The 23,659-nt window shown below is 43.6% G+C and overlaps 1 protein-coding gene across 1 annotated transcript in view; it reads left to right on the plus strand.

The window, feature by feature from the left end:
- Nucleotides 1-23,659, plus strand: part of Ankfn1 (ankyrin repeat and fibronectin type III domain containing 1) — a 371,750-nt gene that overhangs the window by 229,496 nt on the left and 118,595 nt on the right. The window contains exons 4-6 of the mRNA XM_075991135.1: nt 2,387-2,588; nt 5,522-5,732; nt 22,191-22,385. Coding sequence (XP_075847250.1) covers nt 2,403-2,588; nt 5,522-5,732; nt 22,191-22,385 — 592 coding nt within the window. The 5' untranslated portion in view covers nt 2,387-2,402. The remainder of the gene's footprint in view (nt 1-2,386; nt 2,589-5,521; nt 5,733-22,190; nt 22,386-23,659) is intronic.

Here is a 23,659-nt window from a genome sequence, read left to right on the forward strand (position 1 = left end):
ACTCACCAAGTGACAATGGCTGAACAGAGGTATCTTTAAATGCCTAGAATTAGTGAGCCTCCATCCCGTGAAGGGGCTCTGGGTATGTTAGGGCACGCGACCAACATTCCACTGGGTAGTGGCAACTCAACCTTAGCCTTCATTTCCTTCTCGCACAGAGCCTCCCATTCCTAGGCATGAACATGATCTGCTAGACTCAGTATTATGTCAGAGCTGTTCAAGGCCCTTCATTTCCAAACCATCTCATTCCCGAAGTTCAGAGCAATTTAAAAGACTTGTTTGAAAACGCTGATGTCTGCTAAACAAGCACCACAAAAACAAATACTCTAGAGGAAGAGGCTGATTGCTCTTGGGGGGCTGCAGTCAAGCAAAAATGACAAACATTCCAAGAGGCTCTCCTAGGGAACTAGTAGGAAGATCAAATAATACTTCTAAGGGGGTAGAAATGGAATGGGAGAGGAGCACCAACCTGCTGGGCCCTCTCCAGTGGCTGGCGCTCTACACGCTCTTCTGTTTTAATGAGTGTTGATTCTCAAGGCTACCAGAAGCTAGGAAAGAGGAGATTGGGGCAAAAGAAAGGAGAACAAAGCTTGATATGTGTACTGAATTCAGCTGTCCATCTTAAATAAGCAATCCTGTTTTGCCAAATTTTTCAGCGCTTTTAGATTTATCTTTATTCTACCTTCCCTTCTAAGAGCTGAACGTCCTACCTTCTATTTCTACTTTAGCATAAGTTACTATGAAAATCCAAAATGAAATAGCTATATTTGCATTTTTCTATTAAAATAAAAAAACAAAGTACATAAAATTCGTCCATATTTAAAGCCTGTAAGAAAGGTGAATGATGATGCTGTATCCTCGTGTCCAGTTTTGCATAAAGACTTGGGGTAACTTCATACTTGCTGCTATTTATTGCCAGGTTAGAGTAAACCAAAAGAGATGACAAGGGCCATTTCTTCATCAATTTAATCTTCATAACTCTTAACCCGCTATTATATTGTCTATTTACATATGATAAATAAGATTATAGAATTTAAATAAGGCACCCAAAGCCACATACGCTGTAAATAGCAATATCAGGAGTCAAACATGAGTCTATCCAGTTCCAACGCTTGCCCCTTTCCATAAGAGTGAAATGCCAAGAGCATGGTGAGTTGGTGGAGATATTCATGTTCATACGGACAGACAACAGAAAATTGCCTTTCTCATTCTCTCTCATCTGAGCAAATTTAAAGCATGAGGGAAAAAGAAAACATAAAGATAGATGAAAGCTAGAAGAGGGAAAGCATGGTGATGAATAGCCTGGAAGAGAGGGACAGCTGGGGAGCACGGGGAGGAAGTCAGAGAGGCAGAGAAAGTCAACCTCCTTTGACAGAAGGGGACAGATGGGAGATACGCAAGGACAAAGGGGGCCGTGCGGGTAGGTGTCATCAGTTAGAGGGCAAGTAGATGGAATTCGATCAAACGACAAGAATTTATTTACAGGACTCCTGGGCCTTGTGGGAGCTACAAAAGAATGTAGAGTTAATTTGGGGAAGGAGGATGGTGCAGGCAAGACAGATGGCTTGAACTGGGGTGTCAATGCTGAGGGAAAAGTCTAGAGACAGAAGGCAGAAATAAAGAGGTTAGAGCAATCCCCACGTGATAGCCTAGAATCTGGAACTTTGTGAAAAGAAGTGTTAACGAAAACCATGTAATTGCTATTGAGTCAAAGATAAAGAATCCGTAAATTTTGTTTGGTCTGGTCTGGTTTGGTCTGGTCTGGTTTGGTTTGGTTTGGTTTTTAGAGACAGGGTTTCTCTGTATAACAGCCCTGACTGTCATGGTACTTACTCTATAGCCTAGTCTCAAACTCACAGAGATCTACCTGCCTCTGCCTCCTGCCTCCTGCCTCTGCCTCCTGCCTGCTGCCTGCTGCCTGCTGGACTTAAGGGCATGCACCACCACTTCCTGCCGCACTTATCCATTCAATAGAGGTCAGCATCTAGAAGGAGGGAAGTTAAAAAAATAGTCTCGATTATATATACCCAAGATTACACATATCCCCTAGATACAGCACTGAGATACTTTCCTAACTGAGTAAGAGTCCTCGGTTTTTAAGTGTTCATGTGTAAACGGATATTTCATATAATAAATGGGACTGCCATTCCATTCCTGCCACCAGTCAGCTCTGGGGCCCTAGAGAAGCTGCTTCCTTCCCCTGGATTTTCATTTTTCTCCTCCACAGCAAGAAGAAGCTGGGGTTGGGGATCTCTGCGGGCCTTCCCAGCCGGAATATCACATTTGGATCTGAGATTTCCAGATGGTTCCTGGAGGTGATAGAATTCTTTGTTGTGCGTAATTGCATTGCGTGTAATCATCGTGCATGCTGTTTTCCTCTGCTTAGGAACTGCCGCTCGAAAATGACCCAACAAATGCAGAGTTTACATCTTTCTCAGTCAAAGAAACACAGCGCTCCGTCATCTCCCAATGCTGCCAAGCGCCTGTACAGGAACCTCTCGGAGAAGCTGAAGGGCAGCCACTCATCCTTTGATGAGGCCTATTTTAAAACCAGAACGGATCGGCTGAGTCTCAGAAAGACCTCAGTGGTAATGGAACTCTTCCTATCCCCATGTCAATTCATCGTTCAACAATTTAATGAATGCTTCCGGTTTTACACCTAAGTCCATCAAGACAGGAACTATATATACATATGTATGATGCTACATTAAGCTTGGATGAATGGAAGACATTTCCCCACCCCCTCTTTTTCTTAATTTCTTTCCCTAATTATTCTTCACTATTAGATCAAGTGAAGAAATCTCCAAAATAAGCAGCTTGAGGGGATAGAGGTGTGGACTTGGGGATAGATTGCTTGCCTAGGATGTACAAGGTCCTGGGTTCAATCCTCAGGCCCCCAGCAACACACACACACACACAATTTGGCAAATACCAAATGTTTCAGATTAAATATACTTCCTGGAAGTACCAGTGCTCATTTAAATAATAGAATTAAAATCATTTATAGGTTTCTGATATACATTCATATGTATATTATATATATATATATCACATACATTTCAAAGGCATTCAAAATAGAATCCAGGAATAGAATTCTATTTATTACATAATGGAAAGAAGACAGAAAAAGCCAGCAAAAGAAAATAGATGGATAAACAAACATATATACCAAAACTTTAGGCAAACATACTCCATGAAATATAGCATTACGTTCACCTTTGAGTCTCCAGGCAGTCAAAGCGGGAAAGACAATTGGGTGTGACCTGCCATTAGTTGATAACTAAAAGTGTATCAGTCCATCAGGAAAAATGAACATCTTCCTGTTGCTAAACTGTGTGGCCTGTATAGCTGTCATGGCAATTAGGCTATAGCCAGCGGCAGACCGAGTATATTACAGATGTTCTCAGTAGTCTTCGGCACTGGCTGTGGCTCAAACAGCAGCCACATATTCACATGATCAACGAGAGCACTTCTGTGGGGAGGTAAGAGCTCTATTTGAGATTAAGGCAGAAGTAAGTCCTGGCCTTCCCAGATAGAAGCAAAGTTAGAGTTCGAAGGGGGAAATAACTTAGATATTTATTAATCTAAATACTAAGAGAAAGTAAATACGGTGGGCAAGAAACTAGAGACACTAATAATCATAAGCAAATGCACACTGGAGATAGGGCAAGGTTTTGGTTTTGAATTCATTTGTTTTCTAATACGGTTTCCTATTTCACACCCAGCTTCCGGGAGGGCTTAGCTGGGGTTAGGTTAAGACCTAAGCATCAGATGCCCTTCAGTTTGGCAGACTGCAGAACAGCCACTTCTCTATTCAGTACAGTGTCTTCCTGCAGGAGAGCAGCATACAGAAATAGCCTTCTCCTCTGGGTCCCTATTGTCAAAACAAGCATTTACATAATCGCCTGCTGTTGTCCTCAGGTTCCTATGCTGGGGTCTGTGCTCAGCCTAAGCTGACTGGCAAGCCTTGGAGAGGGAAAATCAGTTTTTGAGGAGACTAAAAATAAAATCTTCCTGCCTATACATTTGATCACCAAAGACCTTCTACAAATTAATCAGTTCCCAGCACTAGGTCAAGGCCAACAGCGTCCCACTATCTCTAAAATCAAAGCAATCCTTAGACAACATAGAGATAGGCTATGCCTTTATCTCTTCTGTCACAGTCTTTGTGAGAAGTCCTACATATGAAACTTTCCCCCAAAGAGTTATATTATCTATGCTATTTGTTTTCTAGAGATGATTTGCATTTTATAAATATTCAACTGCTGGCCCTCTTAAACAATTATCCGTTTAGCACTGTAGCCCTCCTGGGAAAACCACTTCAACCTCTCCCTTCAGCTCAAAAGTGCTACGTGTGTAATGGTTGGAGGGTCTGGGCTAAGAAACTGTGGGATCATAGTGGCCAGGGTATTAGTAAGTTTTATTGTGCCTGTGACAAAACTCCTGCCAGCCTAAGGGAGTAAGGGTTTATCCAGGGTTATGGATTAAAGTCCATGACCGCTTGGCCTCATGCACTTGGCAGAGCTTCAGGATAGGAATGTATGGAAGTTCTTCTTCTGTCCTTCCTGGACGGAAGTAGAAAGAAGAGGTGTACAGGAAGAGACCTAGGCAAGACAAATGCCCGGTGGCATGCTCTCAGTGACCTAATTCCTCCAACGTGGTCCCTTTTCCTTTTCACTGCCTCTCAGTAACGCTTCCACATTATGTATCCATCAATGACTGCATCACAATTCTTGAGATCAAACTGGAGCGCATCCTCAACAACACACCCAGAGGTCTTGTCAAATAATCATCTGAGCATTTCTTAGCTCAGTGAGACCGATGGTAATAATTAACCTTAAATAAAGTAGACCGGAGGTTATGGGCATCAGCTATGGGAGGGGGTAGTGACGGGGTAGCGTCTGGGCTGGTGACACCTAGACTAGCAGTCAAGAGGACGGGCAATAACACCTGAGAGTGGAGAAGGAAGGAAGGAGTCGAGAGAAATACAGAACATGCGCTATCTATACAGAGTAGTCATAATTAAAACCACTCGTCCCCACACTATCGATGCTAGCATTCACCCGGCTGCATTCTGCAGAACGTTACCCCAAAGTTAAACTGAAATACAATAATATTTTATTTTAAATCACATATTAATGCCATTAAAGGCCCTGAGAGGTGCCACAGAAAACGAAGGAGTACAAACTTAATCCAGCACTTAAGAACATCTTTTAATAGCCTAGCAAACAGTATCCCTTCAGCAGCGGACTGGCTGCAGGGAGTTGATTTTTCTCACTGCCCTAGACGGGGTCACACAGCAGAGTACTGTATTATCCCATCCATCTAAATGTGTCTGCTCAATACCTATTAGGACACATGGAGGGACAGGCCAACAGAGCGCTGACTTTGAGGATCACATGATAAAGGATAGCTCTGTAATCACCCACTTGTAAGTGTTCCAGTGACCCCCTAGGACAATCTCTAAAGTTCTGAGATATTGGCTGTACCATTGTACCAACCTGCTTTTCTTCTTCTCCAGAATTTCCAGGGCAATGAAGCTATGTTTGAGGCTGTGGAGCAGCAGGACCTAGACGCCGTGCAGCTCCTCCTCTACCAGTATACCCCGGAAGAACTAGATCTGAACACACCAAACAGCGAGGGACTGACACCCCTGGACATTGCCATCATGACCAACAACGTACCCATTGCTAGGATTCTTCTGCGGGCAGGGGCCCGAGAAAGTCCGCACTGTAAGTAAACCTAACCACAACGGCCCATGTCATCCATCAGACCTTTGCTCTATGTCACCAAAATAACCACACAGGAATGGTTGATCCTAAAATTCTTTTCATGCTTCCAAAGACTTTCGTGCACAGATCAACTAGTGGTTATCAGTCTAAGCACTTGATTGCTTGCTCATGAAAACACAAAAGATGTTACTGAAAGAAAGCCTCTCCAAACGACTTTTCCTAAAAGTTTAATTCAGGCTTTCTGGCATATGACATCTTCAAATGATAGGATACAGATTTAGGAAGCATTTGTAGGAAATGGATAAGCAAGGGTTTGTGTCTCTTCATCCACAGTCAATGCGGGGACTTCACTCAGACACTTACAACACTCACAAACACTGAGTGAAGACTGTCCCAGTCTAGGAAAGCAGTGACAAACTAGATAAACTCCTTGGTCTCACAGAGCACTTGCACCCTAGTGGAAGAGACTTCCCATGAGCAAATGAATTGGTAAACTACAACATAAATTCAAATAGTGGTAAATGCTATTAAAAATGAGTAGCAAGTAGTTGACAAAGGAAGGGTCAATTTTAAATAGGGTTGGGCAAGAGAACTTTAGCTGATATGGTATGGAATAACTAAGTCCCCGATGATATAAAGCCACTAACCATTAGGTGTGGGGTCTAATCTAGGAAGAATTAACAGTGAGCGGAAGTCTTGAGATGGTCTGAAAGGAAGCTGAAGTGTTGGAATCGAGCAAATGAAAGTGGTGACTGTGATTGAAGCCACCAGGATCGAATGGCACAGGTCCTGGTGGTCAGGTGAAGATGTTTTCCTCCTAAGACTGAGTGTGATAGGGAGGCAATGGCATGGGCTTGGATTCCATGGTCTGTTTTACTTTGGAGGGTCACTACGATGCTCTGTGACAGATGAACGGAGGAGAAGCAGTTGTAGAGTTGGGTCAACCGGTCAAGGGACCACTTCAATGCATGGTCCACGGAACAGGTGCCAGTTAATGGACTAGCATGACAGTAATGGTGACCAGAGACAGACAGAAGACAGTTGATAGACAGTTAGTATATATAGACAGTAGATAGGTAAAGAAAGACAGACAGGATAGATGACTGACAGATAATAGATAATAGTCATGATATATGATTGATGAATAATAGAGATAGGTGATAGAGAGGATAGGTTATTGACAGATTGAAGGAGAAAAAATAGAAGAAACAGAGAATTCACGCACCACAAAACTCACTCATTAAAAAAAAAGTGATGTTCTTTAGTAATGCAGAACCAGAAAACCGTCACCATAATCATTTAAGTACTTTTTTAATGCCCCTATAAAAATCCAACACCCTTCACTTCTGACTCTTTGATCTCCTCACCACCCCCGCCCTAGGAGAAATCAATAGTCATTTTGTGTTGTTGCTGTTTTCATCTATTTGCCTCTTCCAGACTTTTCATACAATGGAATCATATGTAATATGATTAGTTAGGTGCCATTCTGAGTACTTTATAGACACTGACACCTTCAGTACTCACAGCATCCTGAAGTCAGAGTTCACAACCCCCTTGGTCCAAACTCTCTGATCCAACGACGGCAGTGGCTCAGCGCCACCATTTTCTCTCCTCTCTAGAGATTCACCCAACTGCTGTTCCACTCACACTGACTGACATATTTCCAAGTGGTGGCCCCAGAAGACTGAAAGATCAGAGGAAACTTGTACATGATTAGAAGTCACATCTCAGCTGCCAGATTTCATAAATCACTGCCACCCAAAGACTAGGGACAGAGACAGACACTCGGATCAGAACACTACCTTTGGAAAAATCTAAGCTTCCCAAGCCCGGATCAAAGATCATGAGAAATAGTTGGGGGTAGGGGCTCTTCTGCCTGGTCAGAGGGGGCAGCTCCTTCTTAGCAAAATTTAAATATTCAGATGGAAAGTTTAAAAAAATGGAAGAATAAGCTGAGAGAGATCTCTACTACCTTCTGATTCATTTGCCATAATGTCTGTCCTCAAGATTCAGAGAGGAGGGGGGTGGAGAAAGAATTAGAGGGTTTGGACACAGTGTGCAGACTGAGCCCCATTCTGTAAGAACAAGGAGACTATTCATGCAGATGTTACCACTCCTTGTGCCCTGAACGGGACGAAACATTAGTCCTCCTCACCTGAGCCTTTGCAAAGCATGCGTTTCCTCTGTGAACTGTAAGACTCCCAATGTGCCCAAGCCCCTGTGTTTATAGTTAAGCCTCCATAGAAGTGTTCAAGTACTGGGCTGGGGATATGTTAGCTGGGTCCTCAGTTAGCAGAGGACCTATGTAGCATGCGCAAAGACCTGGCTTCAATCCTCAGCACCCACTAGATAAACTGAGTGTGGTAGTATATGCCTGTAATCCCGGCACTTGGGAAGTGGGGTGGCAGGGATAAGAAGTGCAAGGTCATCCTTGGCAAGAAAGCAAGTTCAAGGTAACCTGAGCCTTAAGAGTCAGTACTCAACTACTAACTATCTGGTAAACCAAAACCAAATATGCTCAGGATTCTGGAGTTTTCTTGCTTCTACTGGGGTGATGACCATATTGTTATCACAATGTTGCAAACAGAGGAACAATACGTTAAAATGCCTAGGTCTCAGGCCCTAGGGAACAGGACACTTAAGTTACCTTGACCACCCAAGAAATCAAAGTGGCATCTACAGACTCAAACATATGCAAAACAACAAAGAAATATTGGCTGAGTATCCGTGAGGCTCCTGCATGCTATACTTCTGAGTTTTAACAATCTTTTTGCATGTTGTTAATTCAGTTTTCAAGATGGCTTACTTATGATTATGAAAAGGTAAGTGATTTTCTTATTTAGGTTTTCTACTGCCGTGATAAAAAGCCATGGCCAAAAGCAACTTGGGGAAGAAAGAGTTTGTTTCAACTTACAGTTCCACTTCTTAGTCCATTGCTGAGGCAGAAACCTTGAGTTTCTTGAGCAGGAAGCTAGAGGCAGGAACTAGAGCAAAAGCCATGGAGGAGTGCTACTTCCTGGCTTGCTCCTCATGGCTTACTTGGCCTGCTTTCTTACATATAGCAGCCAGGATCACAAGCCCAGGCATGGTACCACCCACAGTAAGCTGGGTCCTCCCAAATCAACCATCAGTCAGGAAAACGTTCCACAGTCTTGCTCACAGGCCAGTCTGGTGGGAACATTTCTCAGTTGAGGTTCCCTCTTCCCAAATGACTCTAACCTGTATCGAGTTGACATCAAACTAATCAGCACATTGGCCTAAGATCACAGTTCACAAACAGATATCAGTGACCCAAGCCCCTGTCCATTGGATGCTAATCCTGAAGATCCTTCTATACCAGCTTACCGTCTTTCTGAATAACCAACATGGAGGGCTGTGGCCAGCAGCTCCTGTATCTTTCCTTCCGAGCTATTTGCTGAAATCCTGTCAACTCTTTGTTCTGTTCTGAGCACTAGGGAGCCATTTGTGTTGGATAAAGGCAGGATAGAAGAACACAGTGTTTGCAGAAATTTTAAATTCACTTTCTAAATCAAATACAAAAGAAACAGGATTGCTTCTGTCCAGGAGCATGAGCTATCCCAGGAGAAAAGCGGCAGCCTGCTGTCTATATAACCCGAGGCAAACACCTGCTCCAAACTACTCCCAAGCTGAAAAGGCATGACTTAAGAGGAGAAAAATCCCAACAACGTCTTAAAATTCTTCGAATGCTTTGCATATACAAAAATGTTGTTGCTGGCTGAAGGAACAGCACATTCAGTAAAATGTATGGAGGCCTGAATTTAATTCCAAGAACCCACAAAACGAGGCCAGGAACAACACTGCAGCCATGTAACCTCAGCACTAGGAGGAGGTGCAGACAGACAGGTCCCTGGGGTTCACCGGCAACCAGGCTAGACTTACGTGATGAGCTCCAGGTCAATGAAACATAATTTCTCAAAACATAAGGTACAAAACACTCAATGAAACCCAAAGTTGACCTCTGCCCCCCCCACACATGTACCAACTACACACTAACTTCACCCACATACACCCTCACACACACATGAACAGGCACTTATTCAAACACATGCACTCATGTATAATAAAATCATGCGTTTCTCGACATCACCTCACTTGATCTTCACAACTGACTTGTGAGGTAGGAAGTATTTTTCTCATTTTTTCTGTGAAGAAACTAGAAAGGGGGGAAAGTCAAACCATTTACCTAGCGTGCCCAAGCTAATGGGGGAGAGCCAGGATCTGAACCCAGGTGTAACTTTCACGGTCCCTCACCATCACACAGTAGATGCTCGACTCTTCCCCTCCCTCGCTCTACATCTGCTTCCCTAGTGACTGCCCACTACTTTACAGCAGACTGCACAGCCTCCAATAGAGCTCATTTCCTTCTTCCTCTCCCCCTGGGTCCTTTTCTGCTCAAAACTAGCCCCATGTTCTTTTAGCTTTGCCCACCAAGGAGCCCAACATGATTCAGAAGAAAGACTTGTATAATTTGCCCTATTTCTTATCAGGAATTACAACTTGGTTGCCTTCGGTATTTATTTATTTCTAAAGCCGTGGACCCTGAATTGCAGAGCTAAGAGGGTGTTTGTTATGAGCATGAGCATGGACTGACGCGCAACCATGTATTTTTCCCCAAGCCCAGGGCATGTCCCAGAGGCTGCCAGTCAAAATTTCAGAGTCCCTGGCCTAATCAGGAGATGAATCCACTATCTATTCAGCAATAATTTTCTGTTCCTCCCACTTTTCAGCAAGTGGCACAAAGTAGAAGAGTTCTATTACCATGTGTTTCAAGACCCCAGTGGATGCTAAAAGCTATGGCTAGCGTCGCTTACGTATGTGTGGCTATCACTCTATTTAACTCTATGTATAATCACATACAATGTTTCCCCTGTACATATACAGTGAGAGATCAATGATGACACTAGTAATAAAATGTAACAAGTTAATATTATTACTCTTACACTTTGGGGAACACTATTTAAGTAAAATAAATATTATTTTTGAACCCAAGGACTGCAATGTCATGAAAGTCACTCTGATTCTTGGAGATGATGACTTTGATGACTAACGGGCGGGTACCATGGGAAAAGAGATGACCCACATTCCAGGTGGTACGGAGGAGGACAGTGCTAGATTTGACCGTGCTACCCAGAACAGAGTGCCATTGAAGCCTTAGGAAATGTTTGCTTTGGGGAATTTTCATTGACTATGTTTGGCCCACAGTTGGCTGTGAGTAACTGAAGCTATGGAAAGCGAAACTCAGTTATTCTCAGGGGAGCTGCTGTAACATTCGCTCCTACTGAGGAAAACATTGGCTGTTGCTGAAGGGACATGGCACATGTTTCCCCGCAGCCTGGAAGAGGCTAAGATACAGGCGAGAGCCCGGAAGGACTGCCACTGGGGACCACCCTAAGCGCAGGAACCATAGGACTTTTGCTCTGGGCATTGATGGCTTTCCAATTGCTAAGACTCACACCCCGTAGCAGCTGCTATCTGAGGAAGCCTTGCTATCCTTGTATATAAAATCCCCAGCCAAACTCTCTATCTAACTTACCATATCTCTACTAATCATATCCCAACCGTCATGGAGGCAGGGTTACTGAATCATCAGCAAGAGTCTACCCAATTGGAGGCTGCCATTAAGTTGGTACCATGAATGCCTGCCAACACCAGTCCTAAAAGCACCAGCTCCTTTGGAGTCCCGCCACGTTCAGATCTGGTCACACTCATGGATCTTTGCCTCATCTTTTAGTCCCAATATCATAATAGATAATCAGAAAGCTTCAGTAGAAACTTTAGTCTTCTGACACCTCCATCTATAGGAGAAAAAGATATAAATTTCTCAGGAACTTATACTTTGGGGCATTTGGGGGTGGGGGGTATTTCTGCTCCTGTGATTTTCTAGGCACAATTGCAAAGTTTGATCATCAGTGTACCTGGCTCCTGTTCATTTCTCACTGCTAATGATGTGGGCCAGCAAAACTGTGGGATGCTCCTCAGTGTGGATTTTTCTTCCCCTTCCCTTGCCTGGCATCTTCCTGTCTCTCTAGAACCCTCCCAACGGCTGCACAGCGAGCCCCTCCCACACCTCTCTGCCTGTGCTGAGCAGAATCTTTCTATTCAAAGACTTTGCACAATACCAGCACAGAGCCGCTGTCACTTGCAGACAGTCCAGCCCCCTTTGCTGCCACCCCGGCACACAGGCTGTGCCTCTCATGTCTGCTGTAGTCAGGAGTCTGCACTGAGAACGGGGCAGGCTGTGTCTGAGAGGTGTGACTATAAACTAATGAGGTCGGCTTTGTGTAAACAGCCGCAGCAGAAAGTCTGCAAGCCAAGCCAATGTTAGTCTTTACCAGGGCCCTCCTGGGAGACCCCACGCTCACGCCAGCAGCACTGCCACCGCTCCAAACACTTTTGGGATTGTCCTCGGAGTCTGTGCATGAGAAAACCAGACTTGTTGATTAGTCACACCTGATTTTTGTTCCAAAACAGCGTTGCCCAGCGTCATCCTTTTCCACGATCCCCGGACTGGGCCACTCTCAAAGGACAAAGGTTTGCTGCCATAAAGAATATAGGGAAATGAGCCATACGCGGATCTCATGAGTGAGATACATACTCTTATCTGCCTCGTTAAAAGAGGGGTGTAAATCCTCACCCCGACTTACAAGTCTGCTCTTCAAAGCTTGCCTCCTCCAGCACGTCCCCTTCTATCCCTTGTGCATGCCACACTATCTTGCCACGAGGACTTTGCTTTGTCCACTCTACTTGAGGCGCTTGAAGACTTTGAATCTTGATCACTATATGTTCAACATCTGAATATCCATATTTCCATATGAAGACAAAGATTTCTACCAAGTATGAAGTGGCTTAACCCTATTTTATGTTTCTAAATAATGACTATCAGGTGGCTTGGATCTCAGTTTCAATCACTCACTCTTCAACAATGACTGCTTCTTTCTCTTAATTTCCAAAATAGCTGATTGACAGGCAAAATGTGATTATCTTCAAAGCAGAAGAGTTGGCTATTTGTATGCACTGAGGAATAATTACCATAATCAAATTAATTAGCACACTCAACATCTTCATGTTGTGCGTGAGATCCCCAGAGCTTGTTAAGCTTCTAACTGAAAGTTTACAGCCTTTGATCCACCTCTCCCAGCCTCCGGTGCCTGGCGACCCACCTTCTATTCTCTGGTTCCATGATTTGGACATTCAAAGGCTTACATATACATGTAATCATGCACTTGGTCTTTCTGTGTTCTGGCTTCTCTAGGCTCATCCACATTATTGCAGATGGCAGGATTTCCTTCCCTTGAGAGTCAGCTTTTGCTTTGAGTTTTTGATGTACCCCACATAGAATAAGCTCTCTCTGGCAAAACCTAAAGCATTACAGATAACATTTAACAATGTCTTTGACTGCCATTAACAAGGCCTTTGTGTACATAGGCTCCTATCTGGAATTCCCAACATTCCCACTGCTATCACTCCAGAAGGAATTCGTAGTTCTCCCCCATTCCACACACACTTACCATCACACAGTGAAAGGTAACTACTGGGGATGGTACTTTTAAGTCAAATCTTCAGCACAAACTAAATATCAAATTTGTGGACTGAAGGAGTCCCGGTTTCAAATTCCACATCTGAAACTTTGTAAGAAAAATCTTTAGCCTCTTTATGCCTCAGTTTCTTTATCTGTAAGATGGATATAATCTTGTGTTAGCTATTATCTATATCACTAGGTATTAAATCACCCCAAACTTAGCAAATAATGACATTTATCTAAGTATCTTTGAGTTAGACATGTGGGGCTGGATTTATCTGAAATGGACCTTCAGGGCATCCCTCCAACGGCTATCACCTTGCAGTTGAATGGAGTTACATTCTCATTGTTCACTCAGGGCCACAGCTGGCACGAGCTCTGCATCCCTGGCTACATGGGCCTCTCCATGTGACAAGATGATGATGTTGCTGTAGATGTCCCTAAGTGATAAGGTTCTAGAAGGTGAGAGAGATCAAGCAAGGCAGAAACAAGTGTCCTTTGCCACCTAATCTCTGCTGCGACATAATATCATGACCACCCCTGCATAGCATGTGTGTGGAGGAACGTCTGGAGAGGACAGAGGTAGACGAATGCTTCTGGAAGACTGGCTGCCATACTGTCAATCTAGGACAGTGGGACAGTTATGAATGCAGTGGACTAGTACCTTTCAAGTCCTTCGCTTGTGCCCTGGCATGCTATAAACACCCCCTGACCTCCTAATACTGTCATTCAATATAATTCTAAGAAAAAAAAATCCAGGAACTGTCATTCAATATAATTCTAAGAAAAAAAATCCAGGAGCTTCTGGAAAAGAATTTAAATGTTTAGCATCCATCACATGGATTCTGTGGTAAAATAGACAGAACCAGCACTGAAGATTATGTGTGCTGGTACCCCTAATACCACACACTTTTTGAAGACTGTAGAACTGTGCTACGAACTACCCTGTGCAACACAGAAAACTATTAGCCATGTGTCACTCACAATCTCTTAAAATATGGACCAGAATGGAGATCTCCAGAATGAGCCCACACTCTACAGCCTGCCGACTGCTAACAAGGATGCCAAGAATATATCTACAAGGGGAAAAGAGTGACCTCCCTAGCATGTGGCGTTGGATACCCCCAAACGTGAAAATGAAATCAGGCCCCTACCCCACACCACATATAGATCAGCACAAAAATGTATTAAAGTCCTAAGTATGAGACTAAACTACAAAGTTGCAAAAAAAAAAAAAAGGGAGAAATCTCCATGATGCTGGTCTGGACAATGACTTTTTGGATTTGACCCCAAAAGCACAAGTAAGAACAAAAATCAGTAACATCAAACTAAAAAGCCAATGGATACTAATGAAACTTGGAGCAGAAACAAGCAGAGATGGAAGACATCTATAAACATGCATCTAACGAGGGAGTCAATGCCCAAAATACAGAAGGAAATCAAATGAAAACTCAGCTAAGAAATGGGCAAGACTCCTGAGCAGACAGACTCAAAAGAAGATGCCCAATGACCAACAGCACTGTGGAGAAGTACTCAACACCACCAGCCTTAGAGAGATGCAAGTCAAAAGCAGCAGCAAGATATAATTTTACACTTGTGAGAACTGCTTTTCTGAAAAGACAAAACATAAGTGTCGGTAAAGATGTGAGAAGGGAACCTTTTATGCTGTTTGGTGTGGATGGAAACTGGTCAAAACAATTTGGAAAATATATGGCATTTCCTCTAACAACTATAAATAGGTCTAAGGATGTGGCCCACTGGCAGAGCACATGCTTAGCATATGTGATGTCCTGGGTTTGTTACTAAAGCACTAAAAATAGTATTTATCATATGATCCAACAACCCCGCTTCTGGGTGTTTACCCCAAAGATCTGGAATGTTTGTCAAACAGACGTCCACGCTCCCACAGCCACTGCAGCGCCGTTTGCAGCAGCCAAATTATGGAAGGAACCTGGGTGTCCTTCAGCAGCTAGGCTGATGAGGGAAATGTGGGATGGGCACACAACGAAATGACACTTTCCCTCGATGAGAAAGGAAATTCTGCCCTTTGGAACCACATGGAGGCAATTGGAGAGCCTTATCCTAAGTCAGGCACGGAAAAGACAAATCCCATCTGATCTGATTTATGCAGGGAACCCCAAAACACAGACTCACAGAAACAGAGAAGAAAAATGGGGATTGCAGAGGCTGGATGGAGGGGCATGGGGAGATAATAGCCAGAGGCCAGAAGATCTCAGTTCAAGAGAAGACTGTTATTTTCAATCCATCTCCCATATAGTTAATGATACTGTACACTTAGATTTTCCTAAGCCAGTACATTTTAAATGTCATCATTACTGAAAGTAAAGCTCTCAAGTGAAGTGTATGCTTTAATGAGCTTAATCTCATAATTTTACATTGTATTAATAAATTACAGATCCACCTCATACTCTATTCATGTAAACACTTAAAGTTTCCAGTTTACAATAAAACAAAATTTATTATTAAAAATATATGTATCCCAAAATCAAAAAGCATGAGAAAGGTGAAATCCATTCTGGTTTTCAAAGGTCTAGTACAAAAACTTTTAGTAAAAAATGCCTAGTCCGTAGGAACGATAACAGTTTAGACATGTTGAGTTAGCTACACTACATTTTTTAAACTCCCCTGTTTTTAATGTTAATGAGAGGAGATTTTCCTGACGTGGCTTGGACTCCACAGCTGTAGACAGTGTGAAGAGCGTCCTCAGAAGATGTGGTCATCCCACTCAAACCTGATCTGAACACCCTAAGCAAAGTGGCAAAAACGTGGAGCATTTGCTTTCTCCCCTTGAATGGAGTGCGCCCTGGCCTCTCCCTTATGAAAGATGCCTCCTTAAGGCTTCACCAGCTCCCTGGCTTGTGTAACAGGGGCTCTGTAGAGCCCCTGCCCAGGTGTGATGGCCCTAGGAGAAGAAAGCCCTGCCACAGTTAAAACGAGACATCTCTGGGTCTCTGCAACCTTTGCAACTGGAGTCTTAGAGACGTCACAGCTGGAGACCCAAAAGAAGCCAAAGTGGACTTTGAGTTCTGGATTTCAACAAGCCAAGCAGATTGGACCTGAATGCCAAGTGTCTTGACGGTAAGGGTTTCTTTAATGTCATATGTTTAATCACTAAAATGCCTGTGCCTTACACCTCTTGGCATCACTACCTTAAACCAAGTTCACTGCAGAATTGTTGGACGGTTGTCACTTATGATCAACAGAGATAAATCTTATGAACTGCTTTTCTTCGTTGCCCAGAGGATATTGGCTCTCAGTGCAAGGTTTATATCAAAGTGACCCCGCTTTCTCCTCTGAAATCACAGATAGCATGCACTTTGACATCATTTATGAGTGTGTTATGTTTCTAAAAAGTAGCTGGAATAGACATTTTTTTAAAAGATCTGGAACAAGAGATTATTTTTTTGGTGGAAAAAGACCAAGCTATTACATAAGACCAAATTTGGGTTTATTTTTTTGTGTGTGTGCTTCTAAAAATCAATAGGAGTGATATTAATAAAAACCTGTGTGGAGATTATCACTAACTTAGCATGGTTTGTGAGGTGGGCACCATTGTTGTGCCAATTTTCAGGTAAGAGCCTGTGTTCAACATGGCAGAGTGACTGGCTAAAACTATGCACCTTTTTTTGAAAAAAAAAAAAACAACAAAAAACTAAAATTACATTTGACTTGATAAACAGTTTCGGGTATATACACAATGAGACAAAATACAAAACTATTTCAGAAGACAATTTGTTTGATGTGCTTGCATCCAGCACATTACCAGACAAACCAAAGAATTCAGAAGCCAAGATGTGTGTTGACCTTTTTTTCTACTGAGGGTGCAGCTCCCCAACATCTGGCTACTGATCATCAGCCACAACAGTAAGCACACAGCCAGAGCTAAGGCAGAGGAACCAAGTTTACTCGCATTAACTAAGGCCACCATGTAGGCAAAAGAGGTGATCTGTGCATATTTGTGGTGGCTGAGATCTGAGAATGTAATTAGAAGATGTGGGACCGTGTCAGTTGCAAGAGAGGCAGTCAAATGTGGAATCGGGGAGCAGCAGTGATGTGTGGGCCAGTGCTCACGTGACTGGCCATCATGTTTTGTTTGAAAATGTGCAGTATGTCAAAATGTCCCGCAACCAAAGAATGGATAAAGAAAATGGACATCTAAACAGTGGAGTATTATTCAGCTGTTACAAAAAAAAAAAAATGCCTGGAACGAGGAAGAAAAAAATCATCCTGAATGAGGTAACTCAGACCCAGGAAAACAAACATGGCATGGACTCACTTCTAGGTGGATATTAGCTGTAAAGTGAAGATAATCATGCTACAACCCTCAGGCTCAGAAAGACTAAGAAACAAGGACACACGGATCTCTCTGGGACTGTACATCTTTTAAGGATACCGCATGATGTCTAGGTAACCCCAAGGTACCTTCAAGGGTTACCTCCATTCTTGGAAGCAACCATTTACAAAGCATATTTCTGCCGAAGACAAGGACACTGCTTCCAATTCCGCTGCTTGAGGATAAATGAAGCTCTCTTTGCAAGCAATGGCTTTGCAAGGCAAAGATGGCTCAAGGTTTGGGGTGCAGACAAGCTGGGATAAGGATCCTTCCTATCTATCACTGAGATGAAGCGATTGTCTGGAGCCTTGTTTATCTCATCAATAAGAAAGGGGAAAATGGCAACAATAAAAAAAAGTGTTGTAAATTGCAAAAAAAATCCATTATCACCATTAAAAGCAAATGTATTCATTTTTCGCAAGAAAATCAAATAAATTATTCCCTCAAAACCTCATGTAAATTAAAATTAGGGGCTTGCACGATGGCTCTGTGGAGAAAAGTAAAGTTGCTCCTGCAGAGGCCCTAAGCTGAGTTCCTAGTGCCAACACTGAGTGTCTCACGTCAGCCTTTATCTCCAACTCCAAGGCATCCTGCGCCTACAGAGACAACATGACTAAAAATAAAACTTTAAATTTTTAATTTTTTCAAAAAAGTTTCAAATTACCCTGCATGCTGCCCTCATTCATATTTTCAAACGTTTTTGCAGCCAGGTCCCTTTCAGCAGTTGTGGTGGAAGGGTGAAAGAATGAAATGGCTAAGGATCTGCAGTTCCTAAGCTAGAGTCCAGCACTAGACAAAGTCCATTCAGCCCCATCACTATTTATCTCAAGATTTAAACAGTAACCCTAATTGTGTTCTTTGAACACGAAGTTCCTGCCCCACCTCCCACCCCCCAGCCCATAGTTAATTAGCTGGGCAGGTCTTATAACAAATTCCCACTCTGAAGCACTGGGTGGTAGAAATACTGTTGATAATTAAACACCACAATAGCAGGAGCCTGTCTCAGGAGCCGTGAAGTGGTCTTGCCCCTGCCGGACGGCTTGCCACACACCCACAGACCCTCTATTGTGCTGCCTATGGCTGCTCAGAGGGACAGTCGCTGGGCTGCAGAAGGGACCAACTGCTAGGAAAAAGAAAAAGCTAATACTTGCAGAGGTCAGGACACAAGAGAACAGCCTGCAGGCAGAAGTGAAAGTGGAGTCGAGACCCAAGGCAGGGAGCAGAGGATGGCCAGGAAAAAATCAACCAGAAAACAGGCATGACCCCTGCCCCCATTTCCGATCAAACAGCCAAAACAAGGGTGCCAATTATAAGCTGAATATAAACTGCAATATGTAAATCATAAGTTGATTTATATTCCCTTTGATTTGGAGAGGAGTTCTCTGAGTTCTTGAAGGTGTTTAAGAAGACTGACTAAATCATCCTGCTTGCCTGGATTCCCGCTTCTTCGTCTTTAAAAGAGGGAGAGTCAAAAGGCTCCCACCCTCAAGTCAAACAACAAACAAAAGAAGGTCCCCAGAACAATTTTAAAGGTACCAAAACCTACCCCATCACACATCCACTCATGATCAAATTACCCAGCTTGATACAATCATCATATTCGCTTGCTTTTGCCTAAATAAATCTACCCAGTTAAGTCGATTATCTCATTGGACAGATGCTACTATTGGCAGTTAAATGGGTCATTAATAATAGGCAGAAACATGGCTGTTTTATAAGTCAGCTGGTTTGGTGGCAAAAAAAAAAACCCAGTCTTTCAAAGGGGTGTTTTATTAAGCTATTAAAAAAATCCATAGGAAAAAAATATAAAGATTTGCCTGGTGAAATGGTTGGAGAACACAGGTTCAGCCTTTGAGATTGGTCCACACGATTGCCTGTTAACAACAGAGGCCAGTGAGTACAGTCTCAGGGACACCTGGGGCTGAATCTGGAAAGAAAAAAGATTTCAAAATACTTTCTCTTTTTCAAAAATGTAAATCTTCAGGTTTTTAGGATTTTTCCCCCATTTGCCTCCAGAATCAACACATCTGTCATTTCTAAACAATATGTTCTCACTCAGTTCTGCAAGGAGAATCCAGTGTTCTAAAAGAACAGCGACACTGAAGGATAGTGGTTCCTGAGATGCCCTCCAGTCCCAGTCCCATCCACCATCACCACTGCACCCTGCCGTGGCAGAACCATGCCATTTTGTACAGCACTGGGTTGTAGCCCCTGTGGACCGGGCACCTGACTGTAGAAGCTGAAGGTGCCCTCCTGGTAGACTCAGAGAGGGCGAATCTGCCTTATGGTGAGGAAAAGGACTGAAGCCCCGGAGGAGCAGAGCAGGCAGAAGTAAACCGTGTTGTCAGGGAAAGCAGGAAAAAGTGTCAGGGGTAGGGAAGGGGAGCCACGCACAGACCTCGAGAGAGAAGCTGTCCATCTGAAATGCCACCTGGAACGCCAACCCATAATAACTGTTGTGGATATAAAAATTAATAGGGGGGGATTTCGCAGTATTAGAAAAATTTATTTTTATAAATCATGTGCCTATCACCCAAGTGTTGACGCATGCGTGCAATTCAAACACCAGGTTTACAATAAAAGGCCCAGTGAGTAACTTAACAAGGGCAATTCCTCCATTTTCTCTCTAATTTAGAGCGGGAGGAGGAGGGGGCGGCGGGGAGAGGGTGCAGTTACTGGGTCAATTAATCAACCTGAAAACTGTGACACAAGCTCTGACGCCTAACCTATGTCTAAAAATACACAAATGTATACGAATTTGTTTTAAACTGTCAATGCCTATATTTAGGGCCTTCCCAGCAAGCCTATAATGAGACTGTGTTTGAGGGCTTCAGTCGGAGCAGACTCTACCATTAATCTGAAGTTAGTTAAATTAACAGCATTTAGTACTGCCTTGTCAGTCTTAACAGCTCCAGGAAATTGCACCTTGAGGCTACTAATATTGCCAATTTTTCCACTGGAGCGTGTGCGCATGGAGATGTGTGTGTGTGTGTGCGTGCATTTTTTCCTCCCGGACCTCCCTATTCATGGACCGTCATGGCCTCACTACATCCCCAGCATTTAGATTATCATTTATTCTGGCCTCCGTTAGCCTCCCTGGGGGATTCTGCACCGCGTAGCTGCTCAGTCAAAGAGTTTTTTTTTTTTTAACTTTCTATTTATTTGTTTATTTTTCTGTCATGGCTCATGACTGAGGCTTTAAAACAAGAAGTGTGACAGCATTTCGAGTACATGATTGACTGCTGCGACAACATTCATTAGCCGTGCCAAACCTGCAGCAGAACACAGTCCCGGGTGTTCCGAGCAGCAGCTCTAAGAAGAAAGAAGAAAAGAAAAAGAAGAAAAAAAAAAAGAGAGACTCAACTAATTTTTCATTGACCTCATCTGTAAATAAATTTAGACTGATGGTGCTCAGGGGCAATAATAAATTAGTATTCATTTCCTGTAATTAACGCAGACATGCTTATGAACACAGAGTATCTGAATAGACAACCACCTAATTTCCATTTCAAAATACGCCTAACACATTTTCACTTGAGTTATCTTCATCATATTTCCCATTAATTATAAAGAATGAAATGGGTGGGCTTTGCTTCCCACTCATCAGAAAGAAATATTGTTTTGGTCACAGGGAGCGTCAAACACATTCTCACAGGGGGTGGCGAGCACATTCCAATAACACATCTGCAGACCTTGCCGCTGGCTTATGTCCCTGTTCCTGTGGTCCTCAGCCACCTTTCCAGAGGGAGGCTGTCTCCTGTCTTGCCACCAGTTGGGAGGGGCTCCTCAGAAGTGACAGGTGACCACCTAAGCAGACCCTCCCATGCAGAAGACCACAGGATGCAGTCCACAGGCCAGCTTCTATACATCTGACCACACAGGGAAGACTCAGTTAACAACATGATGGAAGCCAAGTGGAGCTTGGGATGCACTGGTACAATCCAAAGGCAAAGCTCTCGTAAGTCTGGCTCTCTGGGGCATGGATATTTCTGGAGAAGGTACATTCCTGGAGCCAGACCACAGTCGAAGATCAGTGTAGGGTCCAGCCATTGAAACTCCCTAGCTCAACTGTGGCACCAGCTTGAGACACTTCATTAGCAATGTAGAAATTGGTAAATACTAAAAGCATCCTAAGACATGCATGCAAAGTTTTCTCTAGGCTGATAAGAATGTGACAAGGGCAGAAAATTTAAGCTAGATCTTACCAAATATTTTCTCTTTAAAAATCAACTTTGGTAGAATGTAGTTTGTTCCGTCTTGACCTGATGGGGCCTCTGCTCCCATGTGTGTGTGTCCCTCCAAATGTCATCAACACAATCATAACTGGTTATGCCGAAGGAGTTCCCTGGGAAGCATGTAACAAAATGGCCGAAGAGCTTTGGGAATGTCTTCATTTGCTGAATTGACCACTAAACAGTGAATGTCACTGTTAGGCCTTATCACAAGATAGTTGATAAGAAACACAGAGTCCACGTTCTCCAGAGTTTTTCAAAGGCGGAGATACGCAGACAGCCTAAAGCAACCACGATTCCTAAGGACTGTCATCTTGTCTCTTTCTTCCCAGTCGTCAGCCGAGAAAGCCGAGCCATGCACCTCAACACACTAGTCCAGGAGGCTCAGGACAGAGTGAGTGAGCTGTCTGCCCAGGTGGAGAATGAAGGCTTTACTCTGGACAACACCGAGAAGGAGAAGCAGCTGAAGGCTTGGGAGTGGAGGTCCCGGCTCTACCGACGCATGAAGACCGGCTTTGAGCACGCCAGTGAGTATGCGCGCAGAGGATGGAGGCACGTGACAAGGCTGAGCTTTGGTTAGAGACAGCCAGGCCTTTTACCCATTTCTCAACTCTCCAGTCGTAGATGGCTGCTCTCAGCCTCTTTGGGGCAAGAACTCTGGGAGGCTGTAAAAGGGGCTTTTGTCTTGCTTAATTTTCTGGCTCCCAATTGGTTCCCTGGCCACAGCCATGAGCCCTGGGTGCTTCTGGCCTCCCTCCACCACATCTCGGCTCATCTAGCACTTCCCACCAGCTACGCCCTAGTGCCTAATGGCCCGATGGTCTGATGTGGCTATATTTTGGGATGTGGAGCTGGAAAAATATTTATTTGCCTATTTGTCCAGCTTCTGCTTCAACTTCAAGCTTAAAGTGTTTTCAACTCTCTACTGTATTTTTTTTTTTTAGAGAGAGCTATAAACTGAACTTAATACAACAGAGAAAGATAGTCAGCTGGCCCATGAATTATGCTTTTGTCTGCCTTTCCATTCTTTCTTCCAGTTCTTTTGGCTTGGTTAAGACAGTCCAGGTTAGTGCTTACTGGCAGTGCAAAATTTGCTGCTGAGTGAAGCCCCTGATGTGAGAACATATCCAGCCCAGATGTTTGTGAACCACTAAACTCTCATTCTATAAGAATTTTTTTTTATTCTGGAAGATTTCATTAGGACGAAAATGTCCAACTCAAACACTTGCGAATCCCTTCTCTCATTCTAAAGGATTTTATTTAAACAACTAAAAGAATCAGAGTTGAAATTCCAAATACAAAGAAAAAAAAGTCAGTTCTATCATTTAAAAGCCCCTGCCTCAGAGAATGTCCAAGCAAATGAGCCGACTCTGGAAGATGATTAAATGGCAAATACAGGGGTTGTGATGATGGCTCCATGGGTGAGAGCATTCATTGTGCAAGCATAAAGACCTGAGTTTGAACCCCTGGCACTCATGAAATACTCCAGGCATGACCCCACCACAACTCCAGCACTGTGTTGAGAGTGGAGGGCAGGAGGATCGCTGGGCTTGCTGGCTGCCAGTCTAGCTCCATATTCAATGACAGACCCTGTCTCAAGGGAATAAAGTGGAGGGTGCTCTAGCAAGATACACTACGCCCTCCTCTGGGTCATGCAATGCACACACACTTGCGCATGCGTGCATGCACGCACTGTGCCTTTTAAGGAAAATGTTCACAAGGACAGGCAAGCGGGCTGTGCAAACCAGTATCTGCAAAGTGTCTGCTCCCACTGTCCCATGAAGAGGCAGGAGTGTGTTTG

The sequence above is a fragment of the Microtus pennsylvanicus genome, chromosome 11 (genome assembly GCF_037038515.1).
Source record: "Microtus pennsylvanicus isolate mMicPen1 chromosome 11, mMicPen1.hap1, whole genome shotgun sequence".
In the NCBI taxonomy this organism is placed as follows: Eukaryota; Metazoa; Chordata; class Mammalia; order Rodentia; family Cricetidae; genus Microtus; species Microtus pennsylvanicus.